This window comes from Bactrocera dorsalis, chromosome 4, assembly GCF_023373825.1.
Source record: "Bactrocera dorsalis isolate Fly_Bdor chromosome 4, ASM2337382v1, whole genome shotgun sequence".
Lineage (NCBI taxonomy): Eukaryota > Metazoa > Arthropoda > Insecta > Diptera > Tephritidae > Bactrocera > Bactrocera dorsalis.
In genome coordinates, this window is record NC_064306.1 from 26,513,440 (window position 1) to 26,536,323 (window position 22,884).

General features: G+C 42.9%; 1 protein-coding gene across 1 annotated transcript in view; it reads left to right on the plus strand.

Moving 5' to 3' along the window:
- Positions 1-22,884, plus strand: part of LOC105223252 (G1/S-specific cyclin-D1) — a 108,767-nt gene that overhangs the window by 43,007 nt on the left and 42,876 nt on the right. Inside the window, exon 2 of the mRNA XM_011200915.4 lies at positions 3,566-3,787. Coding sequence (XP_011199217.2) covers positions 3,566-3,787 — 222 coding nt within the window. The remainder of the gene's footprint in view (positions 1-3,565; positions 3,788-22,884) is intronic.

Sequence of the window (22,884 nt, forward strand, 5' to 3'; positions counted from 1 at the left end):
GTCCTTACACACTTTGACTCGGATAACTTCGATCATGGATTTGCCAAACTGAACTTTGGCGGCTCCTTTTCTGCGAATATATCAACGAGGGAGAAGGTAGTAAGCTTCTTTAAGGATGGGTCGCAGCGTGGGGGGGGAAGGAAGGTGGGTGACTATTGCAGTGCCTTCCAAGCCGAGGTTGCAGCCATTAAAAAAGCAGTAGATCTACTACTCTGAAGTGCAGCCTCCTTCAGAGAAGTGAACATTCACTCCGATAGCAGTGCGGTGATACTAACCTTGAACTCATTAACAGAGCTTTCAAGGTTGGTCGAGGAGTGCCTAACGTTTATATCAATAGCATCGGGTGTCTTTGTGATAAGACTGGTGTAGGTGCCAGGCCAAAGCGGAGTCGCAGAACATTGCAAAACTACTGAGCTAGCAAAAAAGGTAAATGAGAGCGGGTCGGTGCTCCCGTATCCTCTTGCGTTTTACTACTAGATAGTTGTACTTTGAGGAAGCTTGCCTAGCGCTGAGCCACCATCGGTACATGCGCTGTCGCAAAAGCCTCTTGGCCCTAGATTAATCGCAACAGATCAGAGCCTCTCCTCAAGTGTGGGGATTTTAACAGACCATTGTCCTATTGCCGTCACTGCTGTAAGTTTGAGAATATACATACATATATGTTATAAATAGATGCGTTAAAAGAATTGAAGTTTTAGTGAAAGAAACGTTAACGATTTGTTATAATTACTTTAGTAAACCAAAATAATTTTTCTGCTTGTTTATCGCATGACTTTATCCCCGCCACGCTCTGTGCGCGACACCCTGTATACGATTTACCCCATTTCCCAGCTAATGCGCACCTTCTCAAATCACTTCACTTACATTCTTACTTAACCAAATAGAGTAATCGGCGCGCTTTAACCCACAAGCGCGCATTAACAACAACAACAACAACACATAAACATTGAAACAATACAACAAAAAAGTATGAGTACGTAGTATATTTATACTATGATTACACAGCTATGAGAATGTAAGAAAGTAAAACCGAAGCGTAAAACTAATTATGAGATACCTAACTGATTGCATGTTCCACGGCAGTGCACTTGCAACACAAACATAGCGAACAGACCTGCCCTGCTGTTGATGAATGGCAGGGGAACAAAAATAAAAAATACGTATAAATATAGAAAAAAAATTAATAGAAATAAAAAGAAAAAAGCAGAAATAATAAATGAAAAGAAAATCAAGAGAAAAATTATGAATCATAATAAGAAAAAGAAGCTACCAATACAAACACCCGCCAGCAGTAAATGCTGTACTAGCTGCCCCTTAAATGTTCCGCGCCTCAGGTGCTTCAACCGATCGCTGTATGCCCCGCGCGCACTTGCACTTCCAATGCATTTATCGACGATCCCCAGCACCCACAGGCGGCATGCGCGCAGGGGCACGGCTCTAAGTCTGCATATGTACATTTATATATATTACTTATAGTTCTTTCGCCAGACTTCACTGGTTTTCCAAGCCTTAACTTAACGCAACTCAACTTAACTTAACTTAACTTAACCCCCGTCGACTCCCATTAGCAGTGTTGTTTGCCAAAGTATTGGAAAAGTGTCAGTCTAAGCACACACATACATGCATACGTGCGTAAGTGTGTGTTTGTTGTTGAAGTTGGCATGCATTTCTGCAATTGTTGGCTCGCTGGTTAGTGCGCAACGTTATGTAAACGTCATTAAGCCATTCGAAGTGTTGGTGCTGGCGCTGTGCAAGCGTATCGCGTCATCGCGTCTGCTTTGTTTGGAATTCGGACATAACGCGCTAAGCTAACTGCTTAGTTTTATTGCCAAGTCTATGCTAGCTTAAGCTTCGTTTGTCTTCTAATGTGCGTGTATTTGCTGTCCAGCCGGAAATTGATTTGCTAATAATTTTCTTTTTCGGAATAGGAAGTAGTAAATTGATTTGTGCGGTCAGTGGAAATAAGTGGCGGACGAAAAGGTTAGAAATGGCTAAAGTGCTAAAAAGTTTTCGCGTAATACGAGGTTTCTCAGCGAACTTACAAAGTAATCCGTAAATCCATTTGATTGACTAAGTGACCTTTACCGTCGAAGCCAGCGTGAGTTGAGAAATCAAATGACCTAACTTAAGGCTGTCTGCTCTGATCCGAAAGGCTGGTCTTAAATCACTTTATTGAAGTAACCGCATTATCTCCTGAATCGAGTTCAACTTGATATCTTTATCATTGTCTTCGCATGTACACTTGCGGATAGTGGTTGGATCGTGAGCAGCGAGAAGCCGTTGAAACTACTCCAAGATGCTAATTTTCCTTTGAACTGCTAAAGAAGTCTCGGGAGAACTTCGAGAGAACAGCACAGTCTTCTTGAACTACTTGGTTGAACATTACCTTCCCTCGACACTGATTTCACTGAAACCCTTCAAGTCCCCTTTTCTTGATGGCTCATACCGGAGCAACTGCAGCGTTCCATCTATACGAATTGCGTTAGATTAGGTTATGTTTTAAAGGCCTGGAGAGTGGTTAAGGTTACGTTTATATCGAAGGCCTAAAAGGGTTCTCACGGTGCAAAGGATTTCAGGCCCATTTGCCTCGTTTCTATTAAAAACGTTGCAGAGACTCATGGATCTGTATATTAGAAGCAGAATACTGAAGGGTAAACTTTTAAGGGCCCAAAATAGCTATATCAAAGGCCTATTGATAAAGTAAAATACGTAGGCCTTATCTTTCATATAAAGCTTTCAAAGAGGTCAATTTTGAAGAATTTAGAAGGCATCGGTTACTTTATATTGCTGTATAGGAGCTCTAGGCTGGCTAAGGTACGAAAGCGTAGTCAAGCTAATTATGTTCTATGGTGTATTCGTCTGGTGGAGTGCGCTTGAAAAGACCAAACTTGGTAAAAAGCTTGAGCGTGTCCAAAGAGCGGCGCTCATCGATATCTCCGGTGCAGTACGGACTACACCAACAATAGCACTTGATGCCAGTGTCAGTAGGAGTATTGCAGCGAAGTGTGTTATAAGGCTTATGTATATGAAAGTGTCCGAAAAAGGACACGATGAGATTCTCTCCACCTTTAATTTCATTCCTGAAAATATGGATCACTGCGTCCCAGAAGCCATTACGACTCTTCTCCAGAGAAGAAGCCGCAGAGAAAGGCTGACAGTGACGCGTGAGTTGAAGCTTGTCGGGTTGAGCTGGCTAAATGTGCGGTCAAAGCCAGTCAAGGAGTGTCTTTCGTCTCTAGAAATAGAATCAGGCTACTTCAATATCAGGCTCGTTTGGGTGTTTGGTTACAGCGGATTTGCTGCCAATTGCCAAGCCGATGAGCTGGCCAGAGGGGCATCCTTGCTTCGCTCGCATTGGAATGGGACCGAGTTGGAGTAGCGCGTAAACTAAGCGAGCAGGGAAATGGCAAATCGAAGACGGCTAATAACTTTATTCATTATAATATTAACATAGTCAATTATATGGGAAATACTGTACTTCAGTAAAGAATTCGTTAACCAAATAAGACGGTATTTTCTATAATGGTCGCAATATCTTAACCGTTTTTTTTTTCTTTTTTTACAGGTATGCGCCGAAGAAAAGTCCCAAGAGGAGGTGGTACTCTTAGCGCTCAACTATATGGATCGCTTCCTATCCACAAAATCGGTAACAAAGACACATCTGCAAATATTGGCGGCCGCCTGCCTGTTGCTGGCTTCGAAATTGCGCGAGCCCAGTTGTCGGGCGTTATCTGCCGAACTGTTGGTATTCTACACCGACAACAGCATATACAAAGGCGATTTAATTGTGAGTACTAAATCAACATACAATTTTACATGTTAATTGCCTTAATAGAATTTCAAACATTACTTAAGTATGCTAAAACAGCAAAAAAGAAAAGAGGCTTCTAAGACACAGCAAACACACTGGAAAACGTTTAACAACGGAATGTGTATGTTATATATGTGTGTGTGAGTGGTGCGACTTCCTGTTTAGTCACGGCACGCATCCAGGAATTATCACCTAAACATCTTCCGCACACTTTGCTCCATTAGTATGTTGCTCGAAACTGTTATATTTGGAATTTGCTTGCCAAATTAACGACAGCATCAACAGTTTGTTCAAATATACTCGACATTCGTCCAGGCATAGTGTAAATACACACACACATCCATACACGCCCAGTTCAATATTCGCACTGGCAGTTTGCGCGCACATTGAACTTGTCAGAGATGGCTGCTGGTCCGCGCGAGCCCCTCTCGTCTGCCAGTATGCTGGATGCTGTGGAGCACCCAAAGAACCATTCAAAGTAGAGAGCAGTCCGCATTATCGCTGGAAAATTTAACATAGTGCTAAAAAATTCGCACGCATCGACGCGTCGCGGTCAATCGTTGTCGGTCTGTTGCGTTGATTTGTTTGTGGTTGGCTGTTGTTGCTGGCGATCAGTTAGCCACTTAAGCTGTTGGTCAATACAACGCCGGTTACATAGTTGGCGCGCAAAGGCGTTGTTAAGGTTTTGCTACATGGGAAAAGCAAATATTAGCGGCTAGCCGGCAGTCTGTTTCGCTAGTTGGCCGGCTCACTTAGTGGCAGCTGTCGCTGATCGCTGACGTTGACGCTGACGCAGTCGTTGCTGTCAACTCTTAAGTTCCTTCGCACACAACAATTGCGACTACGTCGATCTGTCGACGCTGACGTCTTTCCCTGGCTCGCTGAGTTCTATTTGTACGCAACGCCACCAGTCGAGTCGTTTGCTACTTGCATATTCTGGCTTAGTGGCAGCCACTACGCAGCCTCCGCCGTTGTTGCGTTGTCATCTCTTCACTTCTGCAAATATCTCAATCAATTATAAACGAATAAGTTTGCCAAGATTTCGTAGGCAAATACGCCCAGTGTGAGCTGCGCTTTGTGCGAGCGACGTCGGCGCGTCTGTGTGCATTTTGATAATGTTGCATGCAACCCTGTTGTTATGCGTGTGTCACCCATGTCGCTTGTATTCACTCATCTCCATTTACATACCGACATATTTGCTAATTCTAAAGAGTAAAAGAAAAAATTAATTACACATATTAATAAAGAATCTTCAGACTTTTATTAAAGTGTCTCGCGCCTTGCCGCGGTCGCTGTGCGCATGCGCAGCATATACAAACGTGCATAAATATTTGTAGTTGGGCATTTTTGCCGATTCACGCATATTTTTGTACGCACGCGTATTTACAGGGTTCTCCAATAAAAGCGATTTATTTTCATAAGAAGACACCTAGTAGTTAAGGAAATTCAATTCTGACTTCTCTTTTGCCGGAACGAATTCGATGCATGCAATTTTTGAGTACTTTTTTCACTAAATCAATTCGTATTTCATGAACAGCGCGTTCAATATTGACTTCTAAAACTTGAAGAGAGTCTGGTTTATTGCTAAAGATCAATAACTTCAAATAACCTCACAACAAGTAGTCTAATGATGTTAAGTAACAACTTTTTGAAGACCATTCAATGTCACAATTTCTTAAAATAATCGAATCTCCAAAATTTTCTCGCAATAATTCGATTGTTGCATGTATTTACTATATGACACATAACACCGTCTTGTTGGCACCTGATTTTGTCAAAATCAACTTCTTCCAATTGCGACCATAAAAAGTTGCTTATCATCGATCTATCTCTCGCTTTCCATTGACAGTAATCGTGCCCCTTGCATCATTTCGAAAGAAGTACTGACCAATGATTCCACCAGTCCGAAAACCACACCAAACTGTCCATTTTGGTGAATCTAATGGTTGTTCATGAATAGTTTGTGGGTTTTCTACGCACTAAAATCGTCACTCAGATGAAAGTATGGCTCAACGGAGAAGATGATTTTCTTAAAAAAATAGTTATCGATTTCAAGTTGTTCCAAGGCAAAATCAGCAAATTCATGACGTTTGTCGTGGTCCACTAGTTTCAGTTCTTGAGTGATAACAATTTTATACGGATGCAAGCCCAAATCCTTTATCATAATCCTCCAGGTTCTGGTTCGAGACAGTTCCAATTCTTGAGAACGTCTTGGAATCGACAAGTTGCAGTCTCAACCTGAGCGGCAGCAGTATTTTCATTACTTTGAGCGATCACGTCATATTAAAAATGGTCGAAACGACACTTAGAAGTGATATCATCCCTGTTGGAAACCCCGGTATGTACATATGTATAAAAATAGTTGATCACCGCCGTTCGTCCTGTTTATTAAATGTTGCAACTCTTCATTTCAAAATATTTGCGAAAGAATGTGTCGACGTCGCGGGCGGGGTGCCTCTCATTCTCTGTGGATTTATACTGTGTTGCTTGAATCGAACGAGCCGCACACTGTGAGAAATTATTTGGAATCTTGTTGTTAAACTCTAGAGTTATACCACATAGAAATGCAACTAGTAATACATTTTTGTCTATACTCGAGTACTGATTCGTTACTCTGGCTGATTCTGTCAGTTCGGATATACCGTTTACTCGATCGTGATTGCTAAAGAGCTGATAGCATCAGATCAGTTGAAGCTGGTCGGTATTTGCCGTGATTAACAATATTGTATATGATCAGCCGAGTTGATTTGATTGTGTTTCCGGCATGAGTGTTGGAACTGACTTAATCATATTCGTCGGAGCTCTGGGGTGTTCAACTGTATTGAAAATACTCTAACCGAAATAAAACAGGGTAATCAGATTGCGCAAGGTCCCAAGAAACTGATGGAGGCTACTTGCTACCAACGGATTTACATCTTCAGAACGCAGGGTCGTGTTCTGATTGCCAAAATAAGTTAGATCCAATTGTGTGGCCTACCTTTAGGCGCACTGTTTATTACCGTTGATTGGCTGGTCTAAATTGTTTCTAAAGTCTAACCGAATACTAAGCAGGTGCCAAACTCCGAAGTTCACTAACTAAAATTTTATTCAACGAAAGACTGTCAACTCGGTAGCATACTTTCCTTTCTACACAACTAAACGTATACGACAATGGTCGATGGAATTTTTATAGGATTTCGGAGCTAACTTCAAACGTTCCCTATTTTTCGTACCCAAGTCTTATATAAATGTATGTTGATGTATCTTCTTCTTTACTGGCGTAGACACCGCTTACGCGATTATAGCCGAGTCAACAACAGCGCGCCAGTCGTTTCTTCTCTTCGCTACGTGGCGCCAATTGGATATTCCAAGCGAGGCCAGGTCCTTCTCCACTTGGTCCTTCCACCGGAGTGGAGGTCTTCCTCTTCCTCTGCTTCCCGAGGCGGGTACTGCGTCGAATACTTTCAGAGCTGGAGTGTTTTCATCCATCCGGACAACATGACCTAGCCAGCGTAGCCGCTGTCTTTTAATTCGCTGAACTATGTCAATGTCGTCGTATATCTCGTACAGCTCATCGTTCCATCGAATGCGATATTCGCCGTGGCCAACGCGCAAAGGCCCATAAATCTTTCGCAGAACTTTTCTCTCGAAAACTCGCAACGTCGACTCATCGGTTGTTGTCATCGTCCAAGCCTCTGCACCATATAGCAGGACGGGAATTATGAGCGTCTTATAGAGTTTGGTTTTTGTTCGTCGAGAGAGGACTTTACTTTTCAATTGCCTACTCAGTCCGAAGTAGCACCTGTTGGCAAGAGTAATCCTGCGTTGGATTTCAAGGCTGACATTGTTGGTGGTGTTAACGCTGGTTCCTAAATAGACGAAATTATCTACAACTTCAAAGTTATGACTGTCAACAGTGACGTGGGGGCCAAGTCGCGAGTGCGACGACTGTTTGTTTGATGACAGGAGATATTTCGTCTTGCCCTCGTTCACTGCCAGACCCATTTGCGTTGCTTCCTTGTTCAGTCTGGAGAAAGCAGAACTAACGGCGCGGGTGTTGAGACCGATGATATCAATATCATCGGCATACGCCAGCAGCTGTACACTCTTATAAAAGATTGTACCTGCTCGGTTCAGTTCTGCAGCTCTAATAATTTTCTCCAGCAGCATATTGAAAAAGTCGCACGATAGGGAGTCGCCTTGTCTGAAACCTCGTTTGGTATCGAACGGCTCGGAGAGGTCCTTCCCGATCCTGACGGAGCTTTTCGTGTTGCTCAACGTCAGTTTACACAGCCGTATTAGTTTTGCGGGGATACCAAATTCAGACATCGCGGCATAAAGGCAGCTCCTTTTCGTGCTGTCGAAAGCAGCTTTGAAATCGACGAATAGGTGGTGAGTGTCGATTCTCCTTTCACGGGTCTTTTCCAAGATTTGGCGCATGGTGAATATCTGGTCGGTTGTTGATTTACCAGGTCTGAAGCCACACTGATAAGGTCCAATCAGTTTGTTGACGGTGGGCTTTAATCTTTCACACAATACGCTCGATAGAACCTTGTATGCGATGTTGAGGAGGCTTATCCCACGGTAGTTGGCGCAGATTGTGGGGTCCCCTTTTTTATGGATTGGGCATAGCACACTTAAATTCCAATCGTTGGGCATGCTTTCATCCGACCATATTTTGCAAAGAAGCTGATGCATGCTCCTTATCAGTTCTTCGCCGCCGTGTTTGAATAGCTCGGCCGGCAATCCGTCGGCCCCTGCCGCTTTGTTGTTTTTCAGGCGGGCAATTGCTATTCGAACTTCTTCCTGGTCGGGCAATGGAACGTCTGCTCCATCGTCATAGATTGGGGAATCGGGTTCGTCTTCTCCTGGTGTTGTGCTTTTACTGCCATTCAGCAGGCTGGAGAAGTGTTCCCTCCATAATCTAAGTATGCTCTGGGCATCGGTGGCTAGATCACCTTTGGGGGTTCTACAGGAGTATGCTCCGGTCTTGAAACCTTCTGTAAGCCGCCGCATTTTCTCGTAGAATTTTCGAGCATTACCCCTGTCGGCCAGCTTATCAAGCTGTTCGTACTCACGCATTTCGGCCTCTTTTTTCTTCTGTCTGCAAATGCGTCTCGCTTCCCTCTTCAACTCTCGGTATCTGTCCCATCCCGCACGTGTTGTGGTCGATCGTAACGTTGCGAGGTAGGCAGCCTGTTTTCTCTCCGCTGCGACACGGCACTCCTCGTCGTACCAGCTGTTCTTTTGCACTTTCCGAAAACCAATGGTTTCGGTTGCAGCTGTACGTAAGGAGTTTGAAATGCCATCCCACAGTTCCCTTATACCAAGTTGTTGACGAGTGCTCTCAGAGAGCAGGAGTGCAAGCCGAGTAGAAAATCGTTCGGCTGTCTGTTGTGATTGCAGCTTCTCGACGTCGAACCTTCCTTGTGTTTGTTGGCGTGCGTTTTTTGCTGCACAGAGGCGGGTGCGAATTTTGGCTGCAACAATATAGTGGTCCGAGTCAATGTTAGGTCCTCGGAGCGCACGCACATCTAAAACACTGGAGACGTGTCTTCCGTCTATCACAACATGATCGATCTGGTTGGTGGTTTTTCGATCCGGAGACAGCCAGGTAGCTTGATGTATCTTCTTATGCTGGAATCTAGTACTACAGATAACCATATTTCGGGCCCCGGCGAAGTCGATCAGCCTCAACCCATTTGGGGATGTTTCCTCGTGGAGGCTGAATTTACCGACCGTAGTGCCAAAGATACCTTCTTTGCCCACCCTGGCGTTGAAGTCGCCAAGCACGATTTTGACATCGTGGCGGGGGCATCTCTCATAAGTGCGCTCCAAGCACTCATAAAAGGCATCTTTGGTCACATCGTCCTTCTCTTCCGTCGGGGCGTGGGCGCAAATCAGCGATATGTTGAAGAACCTAGCTTTGATGCGGATTGTGGCTAGACGTTCATTCTCCGGAGTGAATGATAGTACTCGGCGACGGAGTCTCTCTCCCACCACGAATCCAACACCAAACTTGCGCTCCTTTATATGGCCACTGTAGTAAATGTCACAAGGACCTACTCGTTTCTGTCCTTGTCCCGTCCATCGCATTTCTTGGACGGCGGTGATGTCAGCCTTTATCTTTCCGAGGACATCTACCAGCTGGGCAGCGGCACCTTCCCAATTAAGGGACCGGACATTCCAGGTGCATGCCCTCAAATCATAGTCCTTATTTCGTTTGCCATGGTCGTCATCAAAAGGGGGGTCTCTCATCCGAGGCTGTGTGTTGTTTTTCATTGGGGGAGGTTTTTACGTGGCGGGTCCCAAACCCAGCGCACAACCCTATGCAGGGGATTTTTCGCCTTCTCACTTTCGCTCGCCTTCAAACGGATGTTCTTAGGCTACCCAGAGGATACTTGGTCAAAGACCGGAAGTCGTGAGCTGCTTGAGTCATATGTAAAAGAATCGTTTCTGGCCACTCCCAAGTGAATGGCGATCAGAGAACTTTCCTCACTTGCGTGAACTTCTACACATGACTCCATCCTCCAACTGGATGGAGTATATAGTATTTTAAACTAGAGAACTTAGTATCTCTAAAAGCTTACTTAAACAAGTGTGTTGGTACCCTCCCGTACATCCCGAATTTTTACCGTGTCTCCAGCATTCCAATTGTACGTAAGTAGCAAATTGCAATAATCCGCGTAGTGTTGTGCCAGCGCTGGGCGCGAATGTTAATGATTTGCCATTTAACTCGGCCCAACTCTTAGCTAACCCATGCTCGTGCTCATACATACGATTGTGTATTGCTGCACTGCCCGCCAGCGCCGCGCTTCCCACATGCTCAGCCATAAAACTTTAAGCCTTAAATCGCTGGTGTTTGGCTGACTACTTGACTGGCCTGGTTGGTTGCTTGGTTGGGTTTCCTTGTTGTTCTTTGTTATGCAGCACAACGGACAACAAAGCAGTTGAGTGGCGGTGGTGGCCGGTGCCTTTAATGTCCCACTTGCTCAGCACTTCTAAAAACAACACAAACACACACGCGCTGGTCCAGGCATTCAAAGTTTCAATGTTACCAATGAATGCCAACCAGTCAGCCAACCGGGTTCGCAGGCTAGTCAACCTACGCGCCTTTTGCCTTGCAGATAAGCGCATGAATCGTGTCAACTCGTCTATGGTGGCGGCGCGGTAGTGGGGGACTGCAATGACTGGCGACTACTCACGGCTTACCTACTTTTAATTTTTCACTTGTACTTTTATTTTGCACGCGTCGCTGCCAGACTCCACACACACACATGCGGTCCATGGCAAGGAGTCGGCGGAAAATGCACAATGCCTGAAAGCGAGCAGACAGTTCGGCGAATATATGCAAAAAGAAGTAAATCTACAAAAGACTTGTTCAAATAGTAGTTTCCCAGGGTCGGCACGTCGGCTCCACATGCACATATTTCACTTACATACATACAAACAGTTGGTATGCTGCATTGAGTGCGCATCCTTTGGGCTGTGCGGCAAACTCACTCTTCATTGTGCTACAAAATTGGTAATGGCGTTTGGGCTGCCCATACGCTGCGCCTCACTGCCGCTATTCTAGATGGGCCGACGAGTGCAACAACGTCAGCGGAGGCGACGTTGCAATTTATTTTTGTTAAGTGCCGCATTTTGATCTCACTTTCCGCGGAACGTTGCTAGCAGCGCAATCTCTGCGTCAGCCGCCGAACTGGCTTGTTTGCTGACTAGCTGACTAGTTGTCTTCTTCTTGTTGTTGTTGTTTTCTAGTTTATGTTCCTTTAGGCAGGCGACGGCACAGATGATTTCTCTGCTCGGCTGAGTTTGTTGATGTTTCTGCATCGTCAGCACCTTGGCATGTTGCGCCACAGCAGGTCCTCTTGCGCTGCTAGACGGTTTGTTTTTTTCGATCTCATTCTCAATGGCAACGTCGCATTGCATGCCAAGTGCCAGCAACAACTTGTGGCCGGTGTGTATGTGTGTGTTGTCAATGGGATTTCAATAAACGGCAACTAGTCGGCTGTTGTTGGCAGTGTTGATAGTTGGTTGGTGGCTAGTAAAAATAGAGGTGCTGGTGGAGGTGGCTGTCGATCTTTGGGGTATACAATAGTCGGCTGTATATTGTTTTTGTAGTTGTAAATTCCATTGCAGACAGTGTTGCCAACCGTCTATTAGTTAAATTTCTGTTTTTTGTGGCTTTCTTGCGGTCGAGGTTGGGGGTTCTGTGTAAAGTAATTGACAAAAAGGTTAACCTGTGGCGATTAGATGTTCCTTGTTGTCAAATATCAAAGCTTTACACTTTTTCCTGGAAAAACTATTGATACGATCTCCCAAAGCATCTTCTGTTTTCTTAGGGTTGAGGTTGTGGGTTGCTTTCAAAAAATGTAAACTCATCTGACTAATTGTTGCTTGTTTCCAAGCGCTAAGTCTCGAAATATTTTCTGCAAGAACTATCAATTTTCGCGACCTCCTATGACGCCGTTTGCACAACAGTCGGGTCTGCGGAGCCGGATTTTTATCGGGCCAAGGACTGTTAACCCGGCAGATTTCTGCCGCTACAATAACCTTGAAAACCTTTTTCGACAAAGGAACAGTCTTTCACCGTTTAAGAGCAGTTCGAGTGTAATCTCCGTCGCACCGATCAGCCCAATCCCAAATACCCAAATCTCAACTCACATCTAATTATTGCTTTAGAAGCAAATATAGTATTATATAAGCGTGGATGTATGTCTCTAAGATAACGTAGTACATACAGAGTCTAGTCTAGAGTAACGATCGGTTCTAAAGTTTTTCTGTCTTTCAAGACTTATCTTCAAAACTTTGCGGGTTCCTAAAGCGTATAGCATATTTCTCTTTTTGCGGATGTAGGTGGGATTTTAACCCCAAATTGGGTGTCTACAGGTATCTCACTTCTTTTCTCGAAGACTTAAGCTCTAGAACTCTGAAATCCTATATTTATAAAATTTCTTAATCTTGTAAACTCGAGAAGGAACTTCAGGATCTTACACTATTTCGTGGTTTATACTCCAAATATTTCTTCGTGCAATGTTTCTACGCTGGCAACCCTAATTTCGTGACAGACCCAACCGGCAACAATACCAATTACTAGTACATACCACAGACTACCTTTTAGGCCATTTAATTCGCAAGGTCGTTGCATTGAACATTCATTTAATTGTATGTGATACCATTACAGCCATTCCAGGTAATCGAAAGGCACGATAAAGATCACCGTCCTCTGTGTAAGACACCTATGCGGCTTTTATTTTCATTTATTTATATGTCATTGCTTTGTTTTTGGTTTTGTTGACCATTGTTATTGTTGTCATCAGCTGGTTGCGACCAGATAAATCTTGGGTTGTAGCGGCAACATTTTTGCCACAAAGCGAGCGAGTTGGCAAAATAAACGACACAGAAAGCAAGAATGTCCTGGCGGAAAATAACCAGAAAGCGAAGAAGGAGGTGGCGCGCTTACAGGGTGCCTGCCAGCAATCACTTGAAAATTGCATAGCTTTTTATGGGCTTAAATTTTTGTGGAGAATGTCGTGCCGCAGACTGCCCAACGCAGCGCCAGCTATTCATTTATTTTGGTTCGCCGCATGTTTGTACCTTACATCCTTCTTCTTCTTTTTCCTCCTGTGTGCAATTTGAGGTTATGCGTTGTTTTTGGGCTGCTTCGGTGCTGGGTTCGACGGCACTGCGCTTACTCGGCCTGTAGGCACCATCAAGCGTGTGTGAATGAAGGCAACAGTGCCGCCAAGAATTCCTATGCATTCTTCACAATTCGCTGTGTTTCGTGCTTTGACTTTGGGCTGGGATTTTAGTTTTCGCTTTGCCACACCACACATCCGCGGCGCACAGCACTCGGCATACAAGCGGCAGTGGCATTAAAACTGATGATTCTGCAATATTTTTTGTAAATATTCGTACTTAACAATGTTCAACGTCTCACAAACGCACACACTCGCGTACATGTGTGAAAATTGCAGCATTGCGTCGCTGTCATGCGGCGGCCACCACCTTTGCTGCCGCGCCCGCTCCCGCTGCTGCTGCTGCGCTTGTTTGGCACTGCGCATGCGTTACTTGCATGCCATGCAGCGCAGAAATTGAGACTTTTTCTGGAATATTTATTTATTTCAAGGATTCATCGTTCTTCGCACACAAAAAGCGCCTGTGTCTTCAGCAGCACGCACACACACACGCAAACATATTCGCTTATGAATATATTTATGCATGTGCATAAGCATATTGACGGTTGCATCGATGAGAAAAATGTTTAACGTTTGGTTGCGTTGCAAAAGCTCACCCTTCACCGCTGTCCTCTCCGTCCCATGCGCCACTTTTGCTTTGTACTTTCGGTTTGGCGTTTTGTCGAGTTGTTGTGTGTGCCTGATTGTTTATGCTGTGCTCATATATTCATTCTCATGGCATTTCAAGGATGTGTCCATCTCGTCGTGTGGACAATGCTGCCGCTTTAGCACCTTGTCACCCCCTCCTCCGCCTACTCCTACCACCCAACCAACCAAAAACAAACAGCGTGCGCTCAATCCATACACTCACACACACACATGCCGAGCGCGAGCGCTGCACATCTTCGCGCATGAACAGCTAAACATTGTTTTCGCGAACTTCTGCATCGTATTGTAATTAATTGAATGGATGTCGTCGAGGCAGAAAATCATTAAAATCGCATTGTCTCCCTACCACACACAATGATAAGAGTTTGTTTTCCTTTTGTTTGCGTTTTTTTTTTTGTTTTTGCTATTTTCGTTTTTGTTTTTATACATATTTTTAGACTTGTTTAACGATTTTGTAATGATGAGAAAAATATTTTCTGTTTACATTCTTCGAGATCGGAACAATTTTGCTTTTGTTTCACCAGAAATCGCACTGTAATGTGATGATAAGCAAATGCCGCTTCTCGTGGGGTTCTGAAAACAAGTGCCTGGATACATAATTACTGGAAAAACGCATATAATGAATTCACAAATAATCAGCGTGTGAAATATAAACATGGATTTAGCTTGTTTTTATGATCTGATAAACATTTATTGTATCAAACGCTCGTTTAATCCATCCGTGTGGTCCAATTCTCAAGAATTTTACAGCAAGGATTTGCATATACAGTTATGTGAAAATAATAAGAAGGACAGTGGCCTGCGGTGAATGAAGTTTATGTGGATCCAAAAATGGGAGGGAATTTAAAGCAGTGAACCAAGCTAAATTATTGTAAACAAATTGGAAAAAGGTTTTTTGTATAGTTTTACCCAGATATGGCAAATTATTTTATTTTATTTTCATTTTTCTCATAATCTGAGATATTATCATGTGAAAAAAAATGTCCTTATTATTTTTCACATAACTGTACATATCTGTTTTGCGATGTTTTAGTGCCCGAATTTCGGCATATTCTCAAATTCGCCGTTCAGAACCTTCCGGTATCGTTTTAAGGAACCGCACATTTCCAAGCAAAATACGTTTTTGTATTCAGATGCCTTTACATTAGATGCCTTTACATTAGATGCCTTTACATTAGATGCCTTTACATCGACCATTGCCGTCTCACTACTTTCTGATATACATTTTTGTGGAAAAGTTTTCTATTGCTTTAAAACAAACCTCAGTGTTATCGAAAAAATCCTCCGGAGTCACAACCGGCGGTTCAAAGCAACTTTCTTATCATTTTAATTGATTTATGATACCGAACGTTGGTTTTTTTGTTTCACGTGAGTCGTGTTAAATTGTTTCGTCGAAACTTTAAAATATTGGAGTCCACAATGAATAATGGCTTGCTCTAAATTTACCGTCATCCAAAATAGTTTTGTAGACTTTTGTGAATCCCCTTCATATAAGCCTCTTTTCGACGCCCAGTGGCAGTTGTTATCCTATGGCTTGTAGCGAATTTCAAAATCACTCACGAATGGTTGCTTTGCTTGGAGCAGAGCCCAAATAACACTCATCAAGCCGCTTTTTAAAATCAGCAGTATAATATTTTCCACCAAAAAAAGTTGCTTCGAGAATAGATTTGCCAGAAATCCTTTCTATCCACTCTTGTTTCAAAATACTAAATTTACAAAGTGCTCAATCTTGCCTCAATCTTGAAAACTGTGTTATTTATCACTCTTTCTTTCGAAGTTCATATCTAACTATATAATTTTATTATTATTCAATATAGTTATCTTCGAGTTCGATGCAACGATTATAGCGATCAACAAATTTTTTAAATACAATTTTTATAATAGATTTGTCTTAAGCCTCAAAATAAGTAGCTGTTTTTGCGATTACGTCTTCACTGTTGTTAAATTCTTTCCAGTGAGTATTCTCTTGAGGTCTGATAACAGGAATGGGGGCCAGATGTGAAGAATACGTTGGATTCGGAAGCAATTAGAAGTCCAATTCATATAAGTTTGGCGTCGTATTCATTGATTTGTGACACCATGCGTTCTTCCAATGAAACAGCACTTTTTCCTTTTTCAAATCGGCCCGTTTTTTGACGGTTCTCTCTCTCCAATGTTCCAATAACGCAATATTATAGACGCTGTTAATGATTTTTCCCTTTGAAGACAGTCGATGAATATTATATTATTATTCGATATCTTTAAAGTCTCAAACAATTTCACTTTACGGGCATCTAAAATTATTTTGGAGACTTTTCTGATGTTTTCGTCGGTAACAGCGTCTTTTGTGCGTCCACTGCCTGCATCGTCCTCGGTCCTCATATCGTCTCGTTCATCGTTCAAACTTAGCAAAACACTTTTCACTTTTCCCTGGTGCAGAGTCCATAAAATGTTGATCAATCCAATTCTTGGCTTTAACAGTATTTTTCTCCCTAAAAAATAATGTTCTATTAACACACGAAATTACTTTGATCCATTTTTTGTAAACTAACACGAGTTGCTTCACTCGAAATGCTATATCTTCTAAATTAATAGTTCGACAGTTGTCTAATTTGTGCAGGAAGGCTGTTAGGTTAAACTGATAGGCCAATAAGCCACGCATAGACCAGTGTCGGTCTATATTTGCTATCCAATGGAGTTCAGTTACTAGGTCCATGAGGAGTAGTCATAGTGCACAAGAAATGCTCCAGTGAGTTCCCAATGTTGATCAAGTTTTCAGATGTTAGCCGTACACCATTCTTGGCAATCTCATCCGCTATTTCATTGTCCTCGATGCCTTTGTGAAATGAAGTAGAAATTAATTATTATTAGCTTCTTGGAACATTTTCCAACGCTGCCCTGCTTCCCAAGACCCTTCTGGCCGATATGCAATGTGAGGGTACTGCCTCTGCCTCGACTCTGGAATTGCCTGCAGGTGCTTTAGAGGCCAGCTCCGAGGCTTTCGCAATAGCAAGAAATATACTGCAGTGGTTCGGCAACTTAAAAGATTGTCTTATGCCTAACTCTGGACAGTATATTCCCGCACGTCCATTTTCGAGCTAGCCGTATAGATGTTTAGAATTTTTCGCGTAGCTAACAAACCTTTACGCCAACCATCTTTTTCTATGTTTACTTTGAATCTTCTTTCCCAGTTGAAAAGTGGGTTCATGTAGTCGGTGCTTGCCCAACCGCCATTACCCACCGAGCTATGCTCGAAGGTTCTATATGTAAATGCCCCTGCAGCCAGTTGTCGTCTCGCCGATTTTGCTGCGCAGTTTTCAGCGAAGAGGTCTATAGGTGGCAAGTTTAGTACCAGTTCAGACTGACTAATAATCGTATGGATTTAATATTAGTGTGCTTCATGTTTTTTTTTTAGTTTTCATCTTAATTAGTAAAGTATGACAGTAGCAATTATCTTCTTAACAGTATAATATATTATTCGACTGGCTGTTAAATAGTAAAAATCATATTTTCATTCATTTATTCGTATTTGTATATCGGTACATAATAATAATATATATATGTATGTATTTATGTACATATGTATGCTCATGTCCATCTAAATATTATGAACAGGCATCATTGAAAGTCAATAGTCCAGTTAATTGATTGTCAAATGATTGATGGCTTACGAGACATGAGCTTCTAGCGATTATGTAATTTGTATGAACATTAGAAAAAAGTTGTCTCATTAAGCTAATTATACAAGATATATGTATGTACATATGCAAGCGTATGTGTGAAAAGTAGTTGCTAATTTGAGTTATGCCGTTTCAAGTTCACCACATTCCAGAAGTATTACACATTTCGTTTTAATTTTCCTTTGTTTATTTTTCCTACTCGCATTCTGTCAATAAACTCGGATTTGTCGCAAAAGCAACAAATTTTAAGTCAAGTTCACACTTCGCAGTTTTCTTTGGGCACAACCTCAAACTCACAAGTGAAAATTAAAAGAAATCAAAACAGTATTTATTCTAACTAAGCTTTACATTACTAAAGTAAACAATAAAAATTTGTTTGAGCGACGAAATCACGAAAATTCGTGCGAAATGTGGATCAGATACGCTTTGCCATCGGTCACTGGTACCTCAAGACGACATAAGCCGATGATCGCCGCGTCCAATTAGCCATTGTGAAAATCGAAATCGGCTTTTCCACTTTTTAACACATATACGAGTAAGTATCTAAATATGAATGATCTTGCAGCATTTGCGCTTCTCCTGTGGACCTGCTTGCCCCACGCAAAATGCGCTGTTCTCAAGCCATCTAACGCTGTGGCTACTGCTACCAATTACACACGCTTTTGTTTTGTTATTGTTGCTGGACTTAGTTTGTGGACAAACAGTTTTCTACAAAATCATTTCCGTATTAATTGCTTTGACAAAGAGAAAAATAGTAAAAACGAAACTGACGTAATTCAAGGCGAATGAACTCGCCGCTTCGTTCTTAACGCTCCCCAATGCGCATGCGCACATGTGCGCGAGAATGTGTGTCAGGCAGTAGGAGTAAGTGTAGTGTACTTATTCCGCGGTAATTCATCGCACACACAATAATTAATTTCAAGTAAACCCACAACTTACAAATTGTATTTGTAATCATTTTACTTTTGTTAATTGTTGACATTGCTCGCTTTAAATGCATGCGTGAGTGTGTGTGTGAGTGCGTAAGCGTGTAGTTGTCACTTCTGTGTTGCTCAGTGTTGCTTACTGTTTCCACTTTTGCCTTTTATTTGGTCACTTATTTGGTTGGCTTGTTGGTTACTCACTTTTGCGGTCACAATGGCTAATTGTTCGCCTGAAATGCGTAACAGCATTTGTTGTTGTTGTTCTTCGATTTTCGATAGATGTTGTTGTTGTGCGGAAAATTACAAAATTTGCTGTGCTGTGCCAAGTTACTTTGCTAGATAATGTTCCTCAGCGAAGGTGCTAAACGAAGAATCAGAGTCGTTTCTGAGAGATTCAGGTCTTTTTGTTAGACCTCCATACCCAAAACATTATCCGAAATGTTTACAGCCGATTCAAACCTTTCAGGATTTTACACTGGATTTTGAGTTTAAGGTGACAAATTCTACATCAAAAATAAGTGGTTGGTTGAAATCTAATACACGAGACATGATCAAAAACATTTACATCTCAGCCTTGTTTGTTCGAATCAGCCGGTAGTTAAAAATATCCAGAACACCTACTCAACAATCTACCTTCAGTTTAATATACTCTCAGAGATCTCTCTATTATGGGTATAAAATCTGAGTCAGTAAGTGAATGAATTATCATTTGCCTTATTTGAAAAGCGTCAGCTCTTTTAGCATTCGAGATCGTCATTCCTAGTTATCAAGCATCTTTACTCATGTTTCTGACTTATATGTGATCTATTTGAGCTGATCACTGTAAAACCCGCTCGCTCCGATTTTATCACCTTTATTTTACGGTTTCAGAGTTTAATCTCTCTTCTATCTTTTCAAACTCCATTGCTTTTGCAAGTATTATTTGGTTCCAATAGGTCTAGTAGAAGGCACACCTTTTTCACCTTGGTCGGGTTCGAGGCCGACCTAAAACCTCTACAGTGCTATGGGTCCGGCACGCGCCCACAGAATTGAAGTTTCAATTTTACCTGCCTTAGGGTTTAAACCACAGCCACCAGGAATCTACCCTAAGGGAAAAACCCAATGAGCAGATTGGAGATAACTCCAAGGGCTCTCCGTGGTACCAGACTTAAGTCTCCGGTCAGACCTTGTAGCTTTTGCTATTACCAGTTGAACTGACAAATGTCATGTCGCTTGAACTTCAACTGTCCTTTTATTAGAAGGAATCTCGTTCTAAGTCTATGATATCAGTTCCAGCAAAGTATTTTAGCACCATTTCTGATAAGACAAGCTGAAATTTCGAGGGATAGGCATACCTTACTGCGAGCAAATTTTACCCCCCATCCGTTGGGGAACCTATCAGCGTACAATTAGAAGTGCGTGCTTCTTCCGAAGCTCTGCGTTAGCGCATTCTCTCGCCCCTTGTTTGCTGTAGCAAAGACACAAATCACTGCCAACCAACGCGAGCCATAATATTCTAATTCATCTTACTTTTCGAATCCTTAATGTGGTGTCCACTCGCATTGCAGCGCCAACGTCGTTGTCCGCATTAATGACTTAAGAATTTTGTGCCTTACCATAAGGTACATCGCTCAATTAATTTTCAAGTATGCAAACGCCTTGCCAGCCAAGCAAACCCATTCGAGGTGGGGGTAAACAATGTTAGCCAGCCAATAGAGAGAGTGAGAGGCGGAAAGGTACGAAGCTTTTGCACTCTACCTCACATGGCTTTGGGCCATGCGTTGCGTCCGTCCGTTGTTGGTTTGTACGCGCCTCGGTCAATGTACCTGTTGTGGTGCTATGGCTGGCGCAGGTTTGTCGCTTCCTTAATGAGTACTTTTTCCTGTGAAACGGTAAGGCAGCGCTGTCGCCGCCGCCACCGTCGCGTACTTAAATATTCGTTTATCGAAATGTACGGTCTGGTTGAGTGGTTGGCAGGCTCGCAGCTTTGTTGATCGTTTGGTCGCCTGCATCGGTCCTTTGGCACCTCCAGCCGACAGTGATGAAGGTGGCATAGCACGGCATGACATAGCGTGGTGGTGTGGTGGCGACGATGGCGGCAGCGATAGCGCGTTTTACTCTTTATAAGTATATGTAGTCGTTGTTGGCCGGAGAACACTCACTCCGCATTCCAGGGCTGGTAGGGCGAAGGGCTCTACGAAAATACTTCGTTTTTTGTACATGCATTGCAAGTGTGTTGCCCAATCAATGATGCTGTTGCGGCAGGGATTTCGGTTCGTGTTTTGCGTTACATACTGCATCCTGTTAAAGCGAGAGTTCGGCCGCTGCGGCTAGCGCTGTTTGTTTGCTCTCGCTGATAGCGCAAATTGTATTTAGTTGGCGCTGTAGATATGCTCGGCTGACAGACTGCGGCGCTCGTTTGATCAGCACAACAATCAGAGAGACGGTTATGTTGGTTGTCGGTTGCGTGGTCAGGCGGTTAGCTCGATTGTTTGGGCAGCGCTTTGCTAGACGCTTCGTTTTATTGCTTTGTTGCTGTTCAACTTTTTCTCCACTCTACTGCCACCTCTCCGCTGCCGCTTTTTCGGTGCCTTCGTTTCGGTAGTTCGCTACCCAATTCACCTTCGCCTTTGCCTTCACCGCGCAATGGACATCCCTAAGACGTAGACGCTTTATTCAATGGCCGGCGTGGTCTCGCTTAGTCGCGGGCACGTTTAACTGCACGTCGCTCTGCGGCGCTCCAGCACAATTCAATGGTAGTGCTTCTGATTTTGTGCGCGTGCGAAACAAATAATCAGATTGCCCCGACGATATGATCGAATTCCTGGAACTTACTCGTGTTGTTTGAGTACCTCGTTGTCGTATGCTTTTGCTCTTACCTACTAACTGACCGACTGAGCAATATTTCGTACTTTATGTTCGTGCTTTTTTTGTAGTCTCGTCCATAACGGTTGGACACAGGGATCGACGGTCGGTTGGCAACTGGAAGATGTGGGCACACAAAGCCCAATGAAGCAGTTGTTGTATATAGCAAAATAAATGGCAAATGCACTTACATTCATTAATTCATACAAGTGCTTGTGTGTGTGTATGTTGTTTGTCTACTGCTCGTTTGAAGTATCTTCAGTACCTTTCAGTTCACTTTTTTATACCCTGAACGTGATATATAAAGTATGCCAAAAAGTTTGTAGCACTCAAAAATAATCCGACGTTGTAAATTATATACATACAAAGGGTGATCCATTTCGAGGTTATAGCTACTTTTTTTTTAAAGAAAAGGCAAAAACTCAAAGATATGGGGGAATGTTTATTAACATTCGAAAACCCATTCTTTGGCATTTATTTTTTGAAGATTATCTCTTTCAAATGTTGGCCGCGGCTACTTCTCAGATGACGCATCCACTAAGTTAAATTTCGATGGCTTGTTCGAGCATTTCAACTGGTATTTGGCGAATGGCACACGTGATGTTTTGCTCCAAGACCTCAATCGAAGCGGGATTGTCCGCAGAGACTTTATACTTTACATATCCTCACAGGAAAAAGTCTAATGATGTATTATCACACGATTTCGGTGGCTAATCGACCGACCCAAAACCTGAAATTATCTGCTCATAAAAGTGTTCTCTTAATAAATCCATTGAATGATGCGATGTGTGGGCAGTGGTGCCATCTTGTTGAGATCTAATGTCGCCGAGATCACGAACTTCAATTTCAGGCATCAAATAGTCGGTTATCATGGCGCGATAACGGTCGTCATTAACGGTTACGTTCTCACCAGCATCATTTTTGAAGGAATATGGACCGATAATTCCAACTCCGGATCTTCTTGGAACCTTTACCTTTCAAGAGCGCGAAGCAATGTCGCTTAGGAAGGTCGAGCGACTTGAGTTCTTGCACGAGTTGTACGGTACTTCTACTTGGATCGTCCGATGATCAGCGAACTGAGTCGATATTTCCAAGGCGTTTGCCCGTCCGTCCGCACAAACTGAAATTTTCGTGCACGTCCATTTCTCCCCAAAAAGCTGCTTATTTATCTGAACTGCCAATATTGGACCACTATAGCATATAGCTGCCATACAAACTGATCTATGAAAGACCGTTTAGAAACGCATCTCTGAAGGGTATTACAGGTTCGATGCTGCCGAAGTTAACGCTTATTCTGTTTCAATTTCGACAATTGATAA